Source organism: Indicator indicator, chromosome 23, assembly GCF_027791375.1.
Source record: "Indicator indicator isolate 239-I01 chromosome 23, UM_Iind_1.1, whole genome shotgun sequence".
In the NCBI taxonomy this organism is placed as follows: Eukaryota; Metazoa; Chordata; class Aves; order Piciformes; family Indicatoridae; genus Indicator; species Indicator indicator.
The window spans coordinates 8433501-8450201 of NC_072032.1; the positions used below are offsets into that span (position 1 = coordinate 8433501).

Here is a 16701-nt window from a genome sequence, read left to right on the forward strand (position 1 = left end):
ACAGATAAGAGCTAGCCAGACTTCTCTCTCAGTTAAAGGAAAAGGGAAAGAGGCAGAGATGACAACTGGCAAAGAAAATTCCAGCTGGACGCAAGGCAAAAGATATTTGAACAAGGACAGTTGGCAAGCACTAAAACAACAGCCCAGAAAGGTGGTGGAATCTCCACACCTGGAAGCTTTCAGAATTGGGCAGGAACCTAAGCAACTCAAATTAGCTTTGAGGTTAGCCTGGATAGGAGCAGAAGCCTGAGCTACACTGTCTGAAGAAGTCTACTTTCTACTTTAATGGCTGGGTTATGCATTCCCACTGCTAATTCAGACACCAAATTCATCTTCATATGAGGATACCAATAGCAAGATCAGGCAACACCTAAAGCCCCTCCTCTGTCACTATCCTTTCCCTGACAACATACAGAAAGGGGATGGCACTTGAAAAAAAGAACAAAGTTACTAATCCCAAGTAATCTCTTTGGGTGTCTTGAACCAGAGTGGAAGTTCTCTAGTATGGAAACACTCATCCATGACCTCTACTGGTTTCTGTTGACCTGTAGAATTTTAGCACTGCAACATCCTGTTGTGAGACATTTCACAACTTAACACATGTTGTGAAGAAATATTTCTTGCTAGCCTAATTTGAAAACCTTTTGTTCTTTTTCTGGAAGAAAAAAAAAAAAACAACCACACAACCATTCACTCTCTCCTATACCATTCATGTCTCTTGAGATGGAAGAGGCTCTTTCTAAACCACTCTTTGAAGACAGCCTTTCCGTATCTCTAAACATTATTGCCCTTCTGGAGACATTTTCCAGTTCTACTACATTCTTCTCCAAAGAGAGAAAGGAGAAGAGTAACTCATTACATAAAAGAAGAAGAAACAGATTTTTGTTGCTACGTGAGCTCTCTCCATTCTTCCCCTTACCAACATTTTTGTCCTAGGTTTGCCAATATTAACCTGGCCCTTCCTAGAAAGCTTTCACTATAACCCCAAGATCCCACAAAACAACGTGGGATCATTTCCAATTCAGACTAGAATTAGTTTTCTTTCCACTCTACTTAAAAACTGTACCACACTTGCTATATTGAATCTATTTCAGTACTCCTTCAGTCTCAGTCTTCTCTAATGTTCCACACTTGGGTTGCGTCTGCATCTGTTATCTTTGCTTCATCAAGGGAACTGGATCATCTCAACTCCACTGTCTTCCAGGCTGTTCAAAGAGCTGAACATCAGCAGTACTGCCAGAGGTGCCAGCAGAACCCCAGCACCAGCTTCCCACATTAGAGATTGGCAACATCTTGATTTGATCCTTATCTCACCCTGTTACCCACCCACATAAGGACTTCTGTCTTCTTTCAAGAGTTCCTTGGAGGTGATATCTCCAAAACACTTTCAGTGATACAAATAAACCACCATTCAAATCCACCACTACTTATTTTTAACATACCAATCCAATACCTTTGCATAGCATGACTTCCCACTAAGTCCCACAGCTTGCTGAGCCCATTTTTGACCAGGCAGGATGGTATTTCTGCATCAATAAGCCATTGGTTGGAAGAGAAAAATTACTTGTGTTAAGAATGTCACTAAAATTTTACTTAAGGAAGTAGAAGCACCGAAGCAAAGCCTTCTACTTTGTCTTTCTTGCACAGCTATCCAAATAAAGCACTTCAGTACTTATCAGAGCACTGCCACAGCAGAAAGGGGTTTTCCCCAAGCTACACAAGCTTATTTAAGAACAGTTTTACATCCAGCATTTCTTCTGCTTTACAGGTGGAAGAAGTTTGGCCAAACTGTAATGGTTACTGCATGAAACCTCAGCTACCAGCCTGCTGCTGCCCCTGGAGTTTTCCTCACCAGCACACAATGCTGAAAGCCTGAACTGCAGGTGTTTCTTTCATAATTGAAGTTCTGTGACAAATCATAGATGCATGCCTCCACCCTCCCATTGGTCTTTAGCTTTATGCTAGATCTTCTGCACACCAGGCCTCAAGCTCTTCTGGTCACATCTGGTCACATTCAACACAGGCTTGATTCCTTCTTCACTTATGCAGGTACAAACCTAAAGAATTCCAAGTACAAATGGAAACTAAACCCTGAACAATCTTTTTCACACCATAACATTAATCAAAGTTTCTACCGCTACAGGAAACTACTCAGATTTAGTAGAAACAGAAAGTAAAAGCAGTCATTTGGTTGTTGGGAATTACAGAACAAGATTGATACATCAAAAGAGTCAAACTGAAGGAAGAATCATTTGGTGGGGCAAATAAGACCATTAATCATTCCCCAGCCTCCTGGTCACCGGAATTTTCAAAAGTTTATTTCTAAAAAAAGATTTTCACAGCATACAGTACAGACAACAGGAACAAGCATCCTGCAGAGGCTTGCAATTCTGTACGAAAACATTCAATTTCCTCCTGTATTTGGGAGAAAAGTTCATCAGGTCTCACTTGAAAACAGGAGCAACTCATAAGCTGGGCAGTTTTAACTACAGATCCTGACTTCACTGATGTCTGTGGGAACCATCCTTCTTCAAAGCTTCAATCTCCTTGCCACAACAAATGGGGAGTGTTTTTTGAACACAAACACCTACATTGTGTATCTTAGCAAATAAATTCAATTATGGTCAGGAGGGAATTTGACATGGATTAAAAAAAAAAAAAGAGAAAAGAAAAAAATCTTTACAGGTACATGAAGTCAGATAATTAGTGGGAAGAACAAAAAGTTTCAAGAAAAAATAAAATAAAGAGTCCTACCAGATTAGATGAGGGGAACCATTACAGAACTATGCTCTCCTTTCAATGGGCTTCCTCTCCTCACTTGTGTTAGCTTATAACACCTGAAAAGCACCAGAGATTTGTATGAATCTACAGGTGTCCAAGACAATCCAGCTGAAAATGTTCTGACCTATAAATAAGCTTTTTCAAATGTCATATATTGTGCCCCTAGATGAAATTAAGCCAGCCATAGAGATGCAAAGAAAAGAAATAGAAAAGTGCAGTGAGAAAAGCTGCCTTTCAAAAAAGACAGAAGCAAAGACAACTCAGTGATACTGCAAGAGGAAAGCAAGCAGAAGAAAAATGAAGAATCTCCTAAACAGTGTTAATAAACAGTACCAAGAGAAAAGGTAAACCTAGCAAGAAACACCTTTGGGCATTAAGCTGTTTCCTTGAGATGAAATTAGCTCACCAAGCTTACCTTCAATAGAACAGAGAAGTAGGGGACATATAATAGATGTGATGCCATTTGGAAAATGAGGCAGGGTACAATAAACTACTGCAAGCTTTCCCTCAAACCAATGAAAAGTGAACATTTCCATCCAAAATGACTGAACTCCTGTATTTTATGTACTTTTCTTCCTGGATTATTTCAGAACTGAGTCAACATCATTATTTGTCACTGAGCTCATCCAAAATGTGAATTACACTACCCCTTATTCACAGAATGAAGCCTTCTGACATGTAGCTCTTAGCAAGGCCTTGAATCACTAACATTTTTTTCCTTGTTCGAGGCAAAAATCAGAAAAAGGAAAAAAAAACTTAAAAGCAAATAGTATCATATTTCAGGAATGAGAAGTTTAACTAATGGCTAGATTTAGGTTTAAATTAAGCATAATAAAACTGTTGCAGAGATACAGATCAAACCAGACAAAAGAACACCATAAGCCGAGCTGCAGTTGCAGATCATTTGGATTTCAAACAATGGCTCTTGAAGGAAAGTTTCAATCTTTTGGAAGTTTAGAGCCAAGTAGCTCCCCGTAGTTAAAAACATGTCAGTTTGACAACTCAGGAAGACAGAACTGCATTTTCTAGAGCAGCTGTGTCTAGAAAGAAAAGACCATTATAACATTCAAAACTGCTACTTCAATACAGGAGAGAATTAGCAGTGAGAATTCTTGACTACCCATCTGCTCCACACATACTTACTCAACAGAAGCAATTATAATCCTTCAAAATATTATCCTTTTACACAAACTGCTAGTGATTTATTACTGAATACATTATGAACAAGGCTTCCAACAACAAAACTAAGTGCTTCACAAAGCCACTTTCGTTCTATAAAATGGTCCCACATCCTTAAGTGAGCAAATTGACAGCCATTTTAGAGCCCTGTCTAGAGCCACACTGAGGACATCAAGGACCAGTCCTTCCCAATACACTTGTTTACAGCTGCTGTCTTGGACTTGTGCCTCAGAAGACATTTTTTCCCTTTTTCCTATCAGTAGAAAAATCCAAGCACTAATAAAACCCTAAGCATCCTTCCCTGCCCAAAGAAACAATCAAGTTGCTAAGCTAAGGTCACACAGTGGGTTTGTGTCCCTTTGTTTAGATTTTCCCTTCTTCTCCAAATATTTGTCCATTTTAATGGATCTCCTCTTTAAATGAAAGAGGTTGTTGTCCTCCTGTGCTTGCACAGTCTAGGCACCAGGATCCTAGGTTGAGCCTTTAAGTGAGAGATCCCATTTCCAGACAGACTGCTCCCAAAATAACCCATTCCAGCTGAAGCTGCAGCATTGCTCCTGAAACAAATAATTAAGGATTGATTCAGCAGACCTGTATCAGAATAAATGACCAAAGTCATACCTAATATATTATCTGATTTACTTCAGCTCTCACTAGTTTACAACTCCAGGCAATTCACAAAGCCCTCAAAGAGCTGAGAACAATCAATTGGAAGTTGTGAAGCAGTTGAGTTACCAGCCATCAAATAAAAATAGCTTAGCAAAAACCTGCTTTATTTAAATAAGCAATAATGTATTGTAAGTAATGAAATAACCTGGTGTATTTCACATGCTGGTTAGCCAACACTTCCTAGATGGTGTGTCTTCAGGCTGTAAGCTAGAGGAGGCCAGGTGTACCATGCAGGCAGTTGAAGCTCAAAAGGATTGATAGATTTTACCAACATGGCCTTAGAGCAAACACTCATCCACCAAAAGAGCACCTTCCCAAAGCTGTGGGCCCAAAAAGGGCACTTGTATGCTGATTAATGGAGAAACTATTGAACTGAAACACCACAGGAAGACAATCTGACACTGCACAGTTCACAACATCCAGTAAGAGCTCCAGGCCCCTCACATTATGTTGTGTTTTCCTCCTGTTATGGTAACTAGCAAATGTTTGAAGCTCATCTTCACTCATTTCCCAGCTCCTAACCGACAGTTGTCATGCAAAGAACCAAGATCTCACAGATGTTCTTGCTTTTTGTCTACCTTTAAAGACCCCAACACATCAGCTGCCATACAAACACATCATTTCTATACCTGCAAGCACACACAAGCCAAACTCATCATCTGAAAGCACCACAAATGAAGGACACTGCAACTGTGAATTGCAACAGCAGGTAAGAGCTCCCTTTGAAGACATTAATAAGACATCCTCCATAGAATGTTTGAGTGTTTTTCCAGAGATACTTCCCCACAGGCACAGAGGAGGCTAATCAAGTAACATCTCTAGCTCCTGGCCACACTGCCTTATTGCCTTTTACTGTGTTTTCTTCCTTAATTAATCACTTCAAAATGTGTTTTACAGGGAGTGGGCAGGGGTGGAAGGAGAACAATTCCCACTGGAGCCAACTCCTACTGCAGCTGCTTTCCAAAAGCCAACTCCTCCTGCAGCCCCCATGGTACCAGGGGTGTTTAGCAGCCAGCAGCAGAGCCAGCCCATGCAGAAGGTGCCAGGCCAGTTTGCCCAGATTCACACATGATGTGTGGGGACAGGAAGCTTGTTAGTCAGCAGCGTGGAGGGACAGTGTGCACTGTGAGTCACAGCACCCGGCCTGATGCCAGATTTAGCCTGAGACACAGAGTTAGCTCTGAGCTGGCTGTTAGCAACATCCACATCAGCTTATCCTGGCAGGCTGCTACCTCAAAAGCACTTCAAAAATGACTCCCCACAAGTATTGGGTTTGGGTACTGATGTACTGACAGTGCAGCAATGGCACAAGTTTGGGCTTTTTTCAGTGGTGCACAGTGACAGCACAAAGGGTGATGGGCACAAACTGGAACATAAGAAGTTCCACCTAAACATGAGGAGTACCTTCTTTAATTTAAGGGTGATGAACACCAGAACAGGCTGCCTAGAGAAGTGGAGTCTCTGTCTCTGGAGACATTCAGAATCCTCCTGGATGTGTTCCTGTGTGTTCCTGAGTCATCTTCTCTAGGTAAACCTGCCTTGGCAAGAAGGTTGGATTCCATCTCCAGAGGTCTCTTCCAACCCCTCCAATTCTGTGGTACTGTGAAGTTCCATCATTTCTACCCTTCTCAACTTCTGCCTGAACCACTCACTTGCACTGAGCAACTTCTGATGCTGTCTTTTCAAAGTTCTCTCAGAAGTACTCTGTGGCACATTAAAAAAAAAAAAACTACAAAGCTATGTTCAAAGCCAACATACAGTGAAGCTTACAAACACTGAGACAAAATAAAGCAGTGCAACCAATTCTGCAAAAAATTCATCCTGCACCTTTTCCACTTCAGTGGGAAAAGCAGCTGACCTGAACTGTTTGGTATCTTCACTAGTGACCCAGATGATGGGTCAAAGTGCACCTCCAAAGGTTGAAGAGGATACAAAACTGGGAGGACTTGTTAACATGCCAGATGTTTGCGGGGGCCCTTCACAGGGACCTCAACAGGCTGGAGAAATTGACAAACGAGCAGCTCAAGAAACTCAAAGGCAAATGCCAATCCTGACTCTTGGGAAGGAACAACCACATGCATCATGAGAACATCTTAGAAAGCTGGGAGTGCTGGTGGACAAGAGAATACAAGGTGTCCCTGCAGCAAAGAAGGCCAACAGAACTCTGGGCTGGAAACCATTGCCAGTAGATGAAGGAAGGCGATGCTACCCCTCTACTCTGCCCCAGTCTGACCCATCTGAAGTGCTGCCTCTCGTTCTGGGCCTCCAGTACAAGAGGCACACACACACTGAAGTGAGTAAAACAGGAGGCTACAGATCACCATCAAATTGGAGGATCTGACATAACAAAGAGAGGGCTGGGATTGTTTAACCTCAAGAAGAAAAGGCTGGAGGGAAGTCTTATCCATGTGTACACACGCTTGTTGGGGGGAATAAAGAGACTGCTCACAGCAGTGCCCAGTGAAAAGGCAATGGGCAACTGAAATACAGAAAAAAACATGGAAACAAAAGACAGTTTTTATACTGTAACAGCAGTCAAAGCTTTGCCTGGAGAGCCTGGAGTCCCATCCTGGAGATAGTCAAGAACAGCCTGAACATGGTCCTGAGCAACCCGCTCTAGCTGCCCATGGTCTGAGGAGAAGCTATTGGATTAGTCTGTCTCCAGAGGTCCTTCCTAACCTCAGCTATTCTGCACTTCCATGCAATTGGGACAGAAACAATAGTTCCTATAATCCTGTTCTCCTACCAGTTGCCCTGTTTAGCAATCAGGTAAACATCGTATTTCCATGAGAAATTAATACCTTATTACATCTGCTGTCAGTATTTCCCCTGCCACAGCTGCCAACAACAGAAAGCAAACAGCAGCTCTGAGAAGGTGCTCAACTATTCTGTGCTTCAGCTCTCCTCTCCATCAGCTGGTTTTTAAAGCAGTTGCAGCCCAGCTCAACCTAAACTGTTGCCAGCAAACAGCTCAGATAAGAATATTTTTACAAGTGATCTTCCCTGCTTTCAGGTCTTCCATCTTCCAGTTCTAGGGTCTTGCTTCATATAGTTTGCTAGTTTAGTTCAATGATTATTCACACTTCCAAAGATATGGATGAATTATCTGGCTTCCTGTCATCACTTGTTTATTAGCGTTTCAGCAGAGAACTGTGATAACAATGTTCGCATTCATTCATTTTTAAACTGCCAGCTTTCCTGCTTCATGCTCTCAGATGCACAATTCTCTATCAGTGGATAAAAAAAGGGTTCCACAGCATTTTGAAGAAAGAATAGCTGGCAGCCTCCTTGTCCTTGAAAAGGGATTGGAGTGGGGGAGAATATTCAAGTATTATTTTGTCCACTCCAATAGCTTTCCTAGGCTGAGCTGAAGAATTCTATTTACTTCCCCTGAGCTGTTGAAGAAGGGCTGAAGCATTTTCACTCCTGCAGCAACCATAATTTAGCTCTGGAAAAGGGATTTCCCTCTGCAGTTCTGAGCACTCCTGCACATGAAAGGCACTCTGTGGAACACACTGTCAATGTGGAGCTATTACACAACTATTATCTAGTGATGTTGGCATGAGGAAGCTAGAGGGAGGAAACAGGAAGGATATAAACTCAAGTCTACAGTCTTTTATATTTTACTTGTATCAGGGAAAATCACCAGCATCCAGAGCTCCAAAAGAAATGTCTGACCTCTGTGCTGGTGGACAATATTAAAGAAAGATATAAGCATTATTTTCATAGGGCTTGAATAAAAATTCACAGGCTTGGTCCCACAGAAACTTGCATGCATCTGCCTCCTAAAGAACAAAATGGGATTTCATATCAACTAAAGTAGTGGACTTTCGCCTTAGTATTCCTTTCTCCCTGCTGCTTTTTCACCTCCAGCACTAGAATGTTTTGATATATGACTCACAGTTAAAGACATTTAAGTGGATATATCCAAGGGATTTGAGCAGACACTGTTCTGGCATGTTTTTTAAACATGAAAAATGCCAACAACAGACAACAGGAACAATCCAGAAGTTGAAGGGGTGTTAGGAAAAAACAATAAACATCACCTTTGCTAGGAAATTAAGAGTTTCAGTGCAAGGGTGTCTCACCCTTTTACTATTTAGCTTCCTAATTTTATAAACAACATTCCATTCTCTTATGTGTATTTTTGTTAAGATTTTTCAGGGAAAAAGAATGCTTGTGGAAATAAAAGAATTAGTTCAAAATATTTTCTACCTTTTAAATGACTGGCACAATGACAATTCATCTTAAGCCATAAACAACAAAACAAAAACTCCCTGATCCTCACTGCCAGTAATTTTTCAGGAATGTAACAAGCAAAGCTGTGATAACAACTGGAATACATCTAAAACGCAGGCTTCAAAAATTATATTCTTAACTTTAAATGCCTTCACGTTGTCCTGGCTATGGAAAGTGCTAGAGCACTCTTTACAGCTATTTAAAAATCTAAGCCTGGTGCTGTCAGCTTTAGATTACTTCATAATGACCTTTACATGTACAATGGGAATCAACATTTTGTCCTTGTGCTTCTTGGACCAAAGTAGAATGAAGCTAGGAGAGCTGAGGAGGACATGCACAAGAAGAACCTGCAAAACAAACGCTGCAAAGAGCACACAGCTCTCAGTGTGTGGAAGTGCAGCATGAGCTCAACACAACAAAGTTTACTTTATATAAACATCTTCTATAAATGAAAAAACATTGACATACTGGCATGAGAATATAAGCATTCTGCAATAAAGAACCTTCTCCCATCTCCCTTTCACAGCTATGCCTATTAATGTGGTAGACCTACTGTATATACAAGACTTCAAACAAAGGTTTCCATTGATTGCTGTGAGCATCATCCTTCCAGTTCAACTGTTCTTAGAGGCGATGACCTTACCGCTCAGTGCCGAGTCCTTCATTTGCTTGACAATACCTAGTTAAAGCCAAAGACCAGCCACGCAGCCTTGAGAAGCTACCAGCCTACAGACAGCCCCAGCGCTTTAACCAACGTTGTGCTGGTACCAACCCCTAACTATTTCGCTTACTCGTCTCTCCAAGCCTCCAGACCCTTCTAGTAAGTTGGTCTCTTTATGTTTTAAGCTCATCTCCATCTTCTGGGGACTAAGCAGCTACGGAACCATATTCTGCTACCACCTCCACTCCCTCCCCTTTAGCAGGTCTCTTAACAACGCCACGTCGGTTCAGCTGACCATCTGGGATGAGCGCTGAAAGCAGCCCCCGGCCGGCCTGAGCCATCCCTCCCACGCCCCTAAACCCTGCTCCCCAGCCTGACCCCGGCCGAGCCCTCTGCCCCTCACATCCCCCTACAGCACAGCTTCGCCTTGCCACAAGGACCTGACGCCCCCTTCCCCTTCTCGTCCAGCTTCTCCAACTCTCCACTACCCTTGCCGTATCCCCCGTCACGTCGGGGGCCTCCCCCTTCACCTCCGGGCAGACACCCGGGGCCAGCAACATATTCCAGGCACGTCCCTCGCCCTCCGCGGAGGGGGAGGGGAAGAGAAGCCGCGGCGGCAGAAGCCCGGACGTCAAGCGGAGGAAAACGGAGACAGGCAGGGAGCGGCACAGCGGGAATCCCTCCCTACCGCCGCCCCACAGCCCCGAGGGCCCCAGGGACTTCTGAGGAGGAGGGCTAGAAGGAAGGGGGCCGGGGCACCCAGTTCGCCAAGCCCTCATCTCCCCCATCAGCGCTGCTCCGGTGGGACGCGAGTGGCTTCAGCCCTCTCCTTCGTGCCGGTGAAAAGGGAAGAAGGCTCAGCACCCACCTTGAGAGTGGGATACTCCTGCACCTTCAAAGTCATTGAGAGCTGAGCAGCTGATTCCTGCACCGCCATCTTGGACTAGGCTCCCACCTCCTCCCTCCCCCGCCCTCGCCCAGCCCGGCCGGAGGCAGCTACCTACAGCGCGCGCGGCATGGCGGGTAACGGCTGCCCTGCTCCGCCCCATGGCTGATGGAAACGGGCGGAACCACCGGCACTAGGCCCAGCCCTGCACCCCTGCGCCGGGCGCAGTGGTACGGCCTAAGAGAGACAGGGGGCGAGAAACAGCGGCCAACGGGGGGCGTCCTTTCGCACGTTCCTTTCATACCCACGGGCACCGCCTCAAAGCTTGAGAAGGCGCGCCTCATTGGGCAGCGGAGTGGGAATAGGTGGGGTCACCCCGACGCGCGGGCAAGCTGAATGGAGTGACGCTGTCGAGCTAGGCGAGGCTTGATAGGTTATGGACACCCACCCATCCAGTAACTATAGACACAACTTTCCTATCACCCAACCAGAATCTCTTCTAGGGCTTAGGAGGCGGGACGTAAAAGTAAATTCGACTGTGACTTAAACCGGCCATTCGAGCACCCCCGAGGGGTCCAGGGAGGGGAGGGCGGGGCGGAGGGCGGAGCCTGCAGCCGGCGGTGCGGAGCGCTTTTTGATGGGCAGCGCCTCTAGCGAACGGTATCGCGCCGCCGTACTGATGGGCAGAGAGCTGAGCGAATGGACGGCGCGTTCGGGTCGGGCGGGCGGGGCAGCGGCGGCACGGCGTGCGGCTATGTGTATATCGGCCGGGAGGGGAGGGCCGTCCCTTGTAAGTTCCGCGGGGAGGAGAGAGCGAGGGAGAGCCAGTGAGGCGGAGGCGGCGGGAAGAGGTTTAAATAGCAGAGACAGCGTGAGTCCCCTTCTCCTCGGCTCTCGGTGCCGCGCTGCGCTGCCTACCAGTTCCCCGTAGCCAGGGCAGGCAGAGGCACCCGGCGCGGCTTTGCCTTCCCCGGCGCGGAGCTGCCTGCCCTTACCGCTGACGGGGATCCGGCCCAAAGCCGCTTCCCGAGCTGCGGAGGGGAGGCCGCGGCAGGGCCCCGCTGCCGGGCGGGCAGGCGCTAAGTTTCCCCGGTGAGAGGTGGTGTGGGGCGGGAGCAGCTCCCGCAGCAGCCGCGCCGGTCTCGCCTTCCCCGCGGGGCAAGGGAGTGGTGAGGGGGGGTTGGCTGCCGTTCGGTTCTTGATCAGCTTGCCTACGGCCGGCGGTTTCTGCTGGCCCAGTGTCCTTCTTCCCCGGCTGGGCGTGCGCGGGGCGGGGGGGGACTTCAGCGGCCTCTGCCCCCGCAGCCGGGCGGGCACGGCTCTGTTGCTGTTCCGTCTCCCTGCCCGGTGAAGTGGCGTGCGCTGCTTAGAGCAGTGGTCCGCAGCTCCGGGGGTTTCCTTGTTTCGCTGCTCGGGGGTTAAGTTTGCGGGCTCCAGCTGTCTGCGGGAAGCTGTGGGTCTCTGTAATGCAACGCTCGCAGGCGTGCGTTTCTTGGTGACCTCTGCTCAGCCCCTGAGAGCGGTCCGCGCGAGCTGCTGAGACATAAGCTGCGTTGAAAGCAGTGGTTTAAATGAGCAGTAATTCCTCTGTCGAGCATAACTGTTTGCGTATAGAAAAAGGAAAAGGAGATTGATCCTGCAGACTGTCTCTACCTGTGAGTCCGAGGGAATAAAAACATTCCCGGATGATGAAACCCATACCTTTCAACTGCTTTGTAATATGTAGAGAGCATTGTCTTGAGAGCCAACCATAACATATGCCCTCCTAGAACCCTATGTGAAGCTTCCCACTGTGACTTGAGCACCTCAAGAGTGCAGTGGAAGCACCTTGGAGCTGTTAAGTCTGTGGCGCAACACAGAGAAAGTGGAAACATGCTGATGAGAGCTCTGTGTAGCGACATAAACTTCCTTCTGTTGAAGTCAATGGCAAAAGTTCTGTCTCGATACAGGTGCTTGCCATTGTCAGCAGATGTGTTTCAGGAGGTGTGCTGCTGTGCTCTGAGGCCTTAAAGATGCCCCCAAACCTGCATCCGATAGTAATTGTGGTGGGTTTTGCTGTCTTTTCTAAACTTTGTGGTTGTCCTATTTGTGGTTTGCAGAAGACTGTAAAAAACCAGACACAAATATTTCCAGGAAGAATAGACACATGTAACTTTAATGGCTTGAAAGAGCAAGTCATATTTTAACAAGTGCATTTCTTAGAATATTTGGTAACATTATTAATTTCCAAGTGTGTAGCGACCCTGTTGCACTGGGGGCATCTTCTGTGCTCCACAAAGGGCTGGTGGTAATTAAAGAGAACGTGCAAAGTCCTGTAGCTGAGTGTAGGATTCTCTTCACAAACAGCCTTCACAGACTGCAGGCTGTTTGTGTTTCTTCTCAGCTGCCCTGGCACTCATGCTGGTACGGACCATGATCAGCAAATGTGTGTGCTTGAGTGTGATTTGCCAAACCCGCACCAGGTGCAAAGCCTTTGTTTAAGAAGTTTATTAGTAAAAACATCTTTTAGTTACACCTGGGATTAACATTCATGTCCAGACAGGCTCTCTGGGCTGGATTCTGCAAGTGGCTTTGTGAGGAGGCTTTCTGATTCCATGTGGGCTCTGTGCAGGGAAGGCTTCACCTGAGCTTGTCAAGTGGGAGACTGGAAACTTAGCTCTGTTGTTGCTGTATTTACAAACATAATCATGTGGTGTTGTCAACTTTTCCTGTTCTTCCTGTCTGTTGTATACATTCTGTAAGATAATATTTAGAAGGAAACTCGCTACTCAGTGTTTGGTATCATTGACATTACTGCAGGGCTTGAACTTGGCATGCTTTAACTCTTTAGCCCTGTGATGTTTGTAGGGACTGAAGGAGTGAGACTTTTCATGGAATTTATGAAATCTAGGCTTATATTTGTCCAAACCACTTATTTGCAGTGGATATTTTTGCATGTGATCCTTTAATGGTCCTTCCTGGTAACACAGTAGCTGATTCAGTGTAACACGCACATTCCATGGATGCAGGCTGTGTGCTCAGTGTGTGTCTGTCTTTAAACTGAAGAATTCCTGGTGAAGGTTTGTCAGACATTAGTAGCCAAAGTTAAAGGGTTTGCTTAATGGAACAGATGGCCAAGCAACCATCATGTCAGAGAAAACAGCATGTATCCCGTGTATTCTTAGTTTAACACAAGAGGGAGCATGTCTAATCTTTAACCTTTAAATATTACAGCTTCAGAGAGGGAGCTTGGAGTGTTGAGTGTCAACTAATTGATGTCTGGGCTCCATGTGCAAATATTGATACAACCTATGTGTGTTTCTGGCCTGTTCGCAATTTCTGGTTGCAGCTGTTGATTTATAATATAAATGTTGGTGTGATAAATGTAGTGATAAGGAGGAAACTAATCATCTTTTGAACTTGCTAAAATCTGTAGTTTCCTGCTGAATTTAACAAAATATTTATGGTTATTGTTATTCCTGTGTATGGTTATTCATATACAGAGGCTGTACTTTGTTCTTTAATATTAGGTTAATAAATGTCTCCTGCTTAACCTACCATACAAAGACATAAAGCCGAGGCTTAATTTAATTAAATTCAGTTTAATTACCAATACAACTTTGCTTTTACAGTGCTTATAAATCCTACTGCTTTATTCTAAAATAGAAACACAGAGTTGGATCTACTGGATCTAAATTTAGTTTAATTACCAATACAACTTTGCTTTTACAGAGCTTATAAATCCTACTGCTTTATTCTATAATAGAAACACAGAGTTGGATCTACTGAGAAGGTTTGTGCACTGTATCTTGTTTATTTTACCTTGTCCTCCAGTGGTGTAAAAAGAATAATAAAACTTGGCTTCTATTTTGTATTTCTTGACGTTGCCCAGTTGAACCAAAGTCAGTTGATGCTTGTCCTCATTTAGTGACTTATTAATGCAAATTAGCAATTAGTTAAAATCAAGCAGTGCATACAGAATACTCCAAACCTTTGTGAGAAATTTACTTATATGATGGTATTTTAGAATATTTTGTGCTTTGCTGCAGATGGGTGAGTAGGAAAGACTATCTGTCTGCCATTGAATGCTGCACTCAAATCTTCCAAACCCATCCATACTCTGTGTGTTATTTGGTGGGGCAAAGCAAAAACCTTAGTGCTCTGCTCCTGAGGGCCAAAGAAAGCTGCTGTGGGCTGAGATGTTACTCCTTATTTCTTTTTCCACTTTGTGAACATCATAACCTCAGTGCCAGAGTGGCAGAAATGCTTGTGGCGTGATCAGCTCTGATTTTAGCAGGTGAGACTGGCACAAGAAGTGATACAAAGCCCTGTGTTGGATCAGGAAGGAGCATGGCTTGCCCCACTGGCCAAAATAGCTCTTCCCCTGAGCAGATGGGTGGCGGCTGCACCATCCATCTTAGAGTGAAGAAGCAGAAGCCTTCCTGATGTTCTTCTGGTCAGTTACATGCTTTGTGAGATATCCAGGCCTTTATATTGTTTGGTTGTTTTTTTTCACTTCTGAATAACGGAAAGACTTTGGGTATATGTTAGCAACTACTGTGCACAGCATTGACAGAATGAGGTGCTGCTATCAAAGCATCTTCTCTTCAAACTTCTCTGGGCAGTTGCCTCTGTAAATCAGACAAATGACCTGTACTGATACCAGATACCTTGAAAGAGGAGCATTGTAACTTCTAGAAGCTAATGAGGATGAACCAGTTCCAGCTGGTGAGCTTGTTGCTTTACTGGGTTATTCACAGCAACTGGACATTTGTAATGGATTGTTCCATTTTAATGGGTGCTACTGGGTTTTATTTGATAGCTATGCAACAGTGCTGCCAAGTCAGAACTTCCAAGAGAGACACCTTCTGATGAGCAAGTGTTGATATGCTGAGTTTTGTAAGGATCAGAGGAGCTGCCTCTTGTCATGTCTGTTCTAGATCAGCAAAATTTAGGCTTTGATTTTTCTTTCCCAGCAGGTTTAGGCTGTTTCACAATTTTTTACTTTAAGGATGTATACTTGCTTTAGAAGAAAGTCATAATATGACTGTAGAACTCTTTTTTTTTTTTTTTTTTTTTTTTTTTTTTATTATAACTTTAAGCTTGCAACTAAAAAGTGCTTTAGTGTGCCTGGCTGATGTAAATAGGCTGGGGATGTTGGTGTTTTTATTTCTCTGAGAGGAAATTACCAAGCAAAGAGAAGCTCCCCCAGACCAACCTCAGCCAGAAAGATTGCTGTTTTAAATTGATGATGCTTTCGAATTGCTCATGGCTGAAAAATTGCCCCCCAGGTACAGAATGTGCCTGGGGGGCAATTTTTCTAGCTATGAACAATTTAATTATTATCTATTTTAGTCGTGAGCCGTTTAAATTTTGTTGTTTTTTGAGTGCCAGCCCCCTAAAAACTGATGGGGTTTAGGAGGAAAGTGCTGACACAGCCCAAACTCCAAAGCAGTGCCCGGCTGCTGCTGCCAGAGCTGCCCGGGCAGGGCTTTTTGCTCCGCTGCCATTGAGCTCGGCAGCCCTTCCACTGCTTCCCCGGTAACTTTGCAAAGTTTGCCGTGCCCCAGGGGTGCGGACAGCGGTACCGGGAGGGGGTTGGGGTGGGGGGGCACGGACTTGTCCATCTCAGCCTGACCGTGCCAGCCACAGCCCAGCCGAGCAGGGAGCCCCGGTGGGGCAGCGCTCCCGAGGTTTGTCCGTTGTTTTTATATCGAAATCGGGGCTCGCCGCGAACCGTTCCGTGCCAGAGCCTTCTCCGAGGGTGTGGGGGTCGCGGCGGCGGGTCGGTGCGCGGGGTTTGCGCTGTGTGTGCCGGGGAAGGCTGCTGGTTCTCCATGCAAATGACCGCTGCGCGTTAACAAAAGCCTTGATGTTGGGCTGGGAGCCGCTCTGACAGCGAACAACCCCCGGCCACTCGCCATGTTTGTGTTTATCCCTCTCTCTCTCCTTCCCGCCGATCTTCCCGGTTTCACTGCTGGGGGGCTGTGGTTTTTAACACCGCGGAGCCTTTCGGAGTTATCAGGGAAATGTGAGAGAATGTGGAGGGGAAAGCGATGGGTGCCGCAGATGTTGGCAGTGGAGTTGTGGCGCTGCCGGAGCTGGCAGAGGGACTCGGTGCTCATGAAGGGACCTGCGGAGCATCTGCTGGAGCTGCCGGGCTGGATCCGAGATGTGCCCGGGGTACCGGGGGTGTGGAGAGCAGGGTACGGTACCCTGGGGCTGCTCCAGACCTCTCCTGTTTGCTACTGGGTTGGTTGGAGGGGCGACGGGGTGGTGAAGGGGGGTAAGGGGGTTAGGAAAGGGA

The 16701-nt window shown here is 45.7% G+C and overlaps 1 protein-coding gene across 3 annotated transcripts in view; it reads right to left on the reverse strand.

Moving 5' to 3' along the window:
• The window catches only part of MAEA (macrophage erythroblast attacher, E3 ubiquitin ligase), a 40151-nt gene extending 29685 nt beyond the window's left edge, over window positions 1–10466 (reverse strand). For all 3 annotated transcript variants that reach the window (XM_054391463.1, XM_054391462.1, XM_054391461.1), the window contains exon 1: window positions 10398–10466. In XM_054391463.1, the coding sequence (XP_054247438.1) occupies window positions 10398–10466 (69 nt within the window). The remainder of the gene's footprint in view (window positions 1–10397) is intronic.
• Window positions 10467–16701: the final 6235 nt, after the last annotated feature.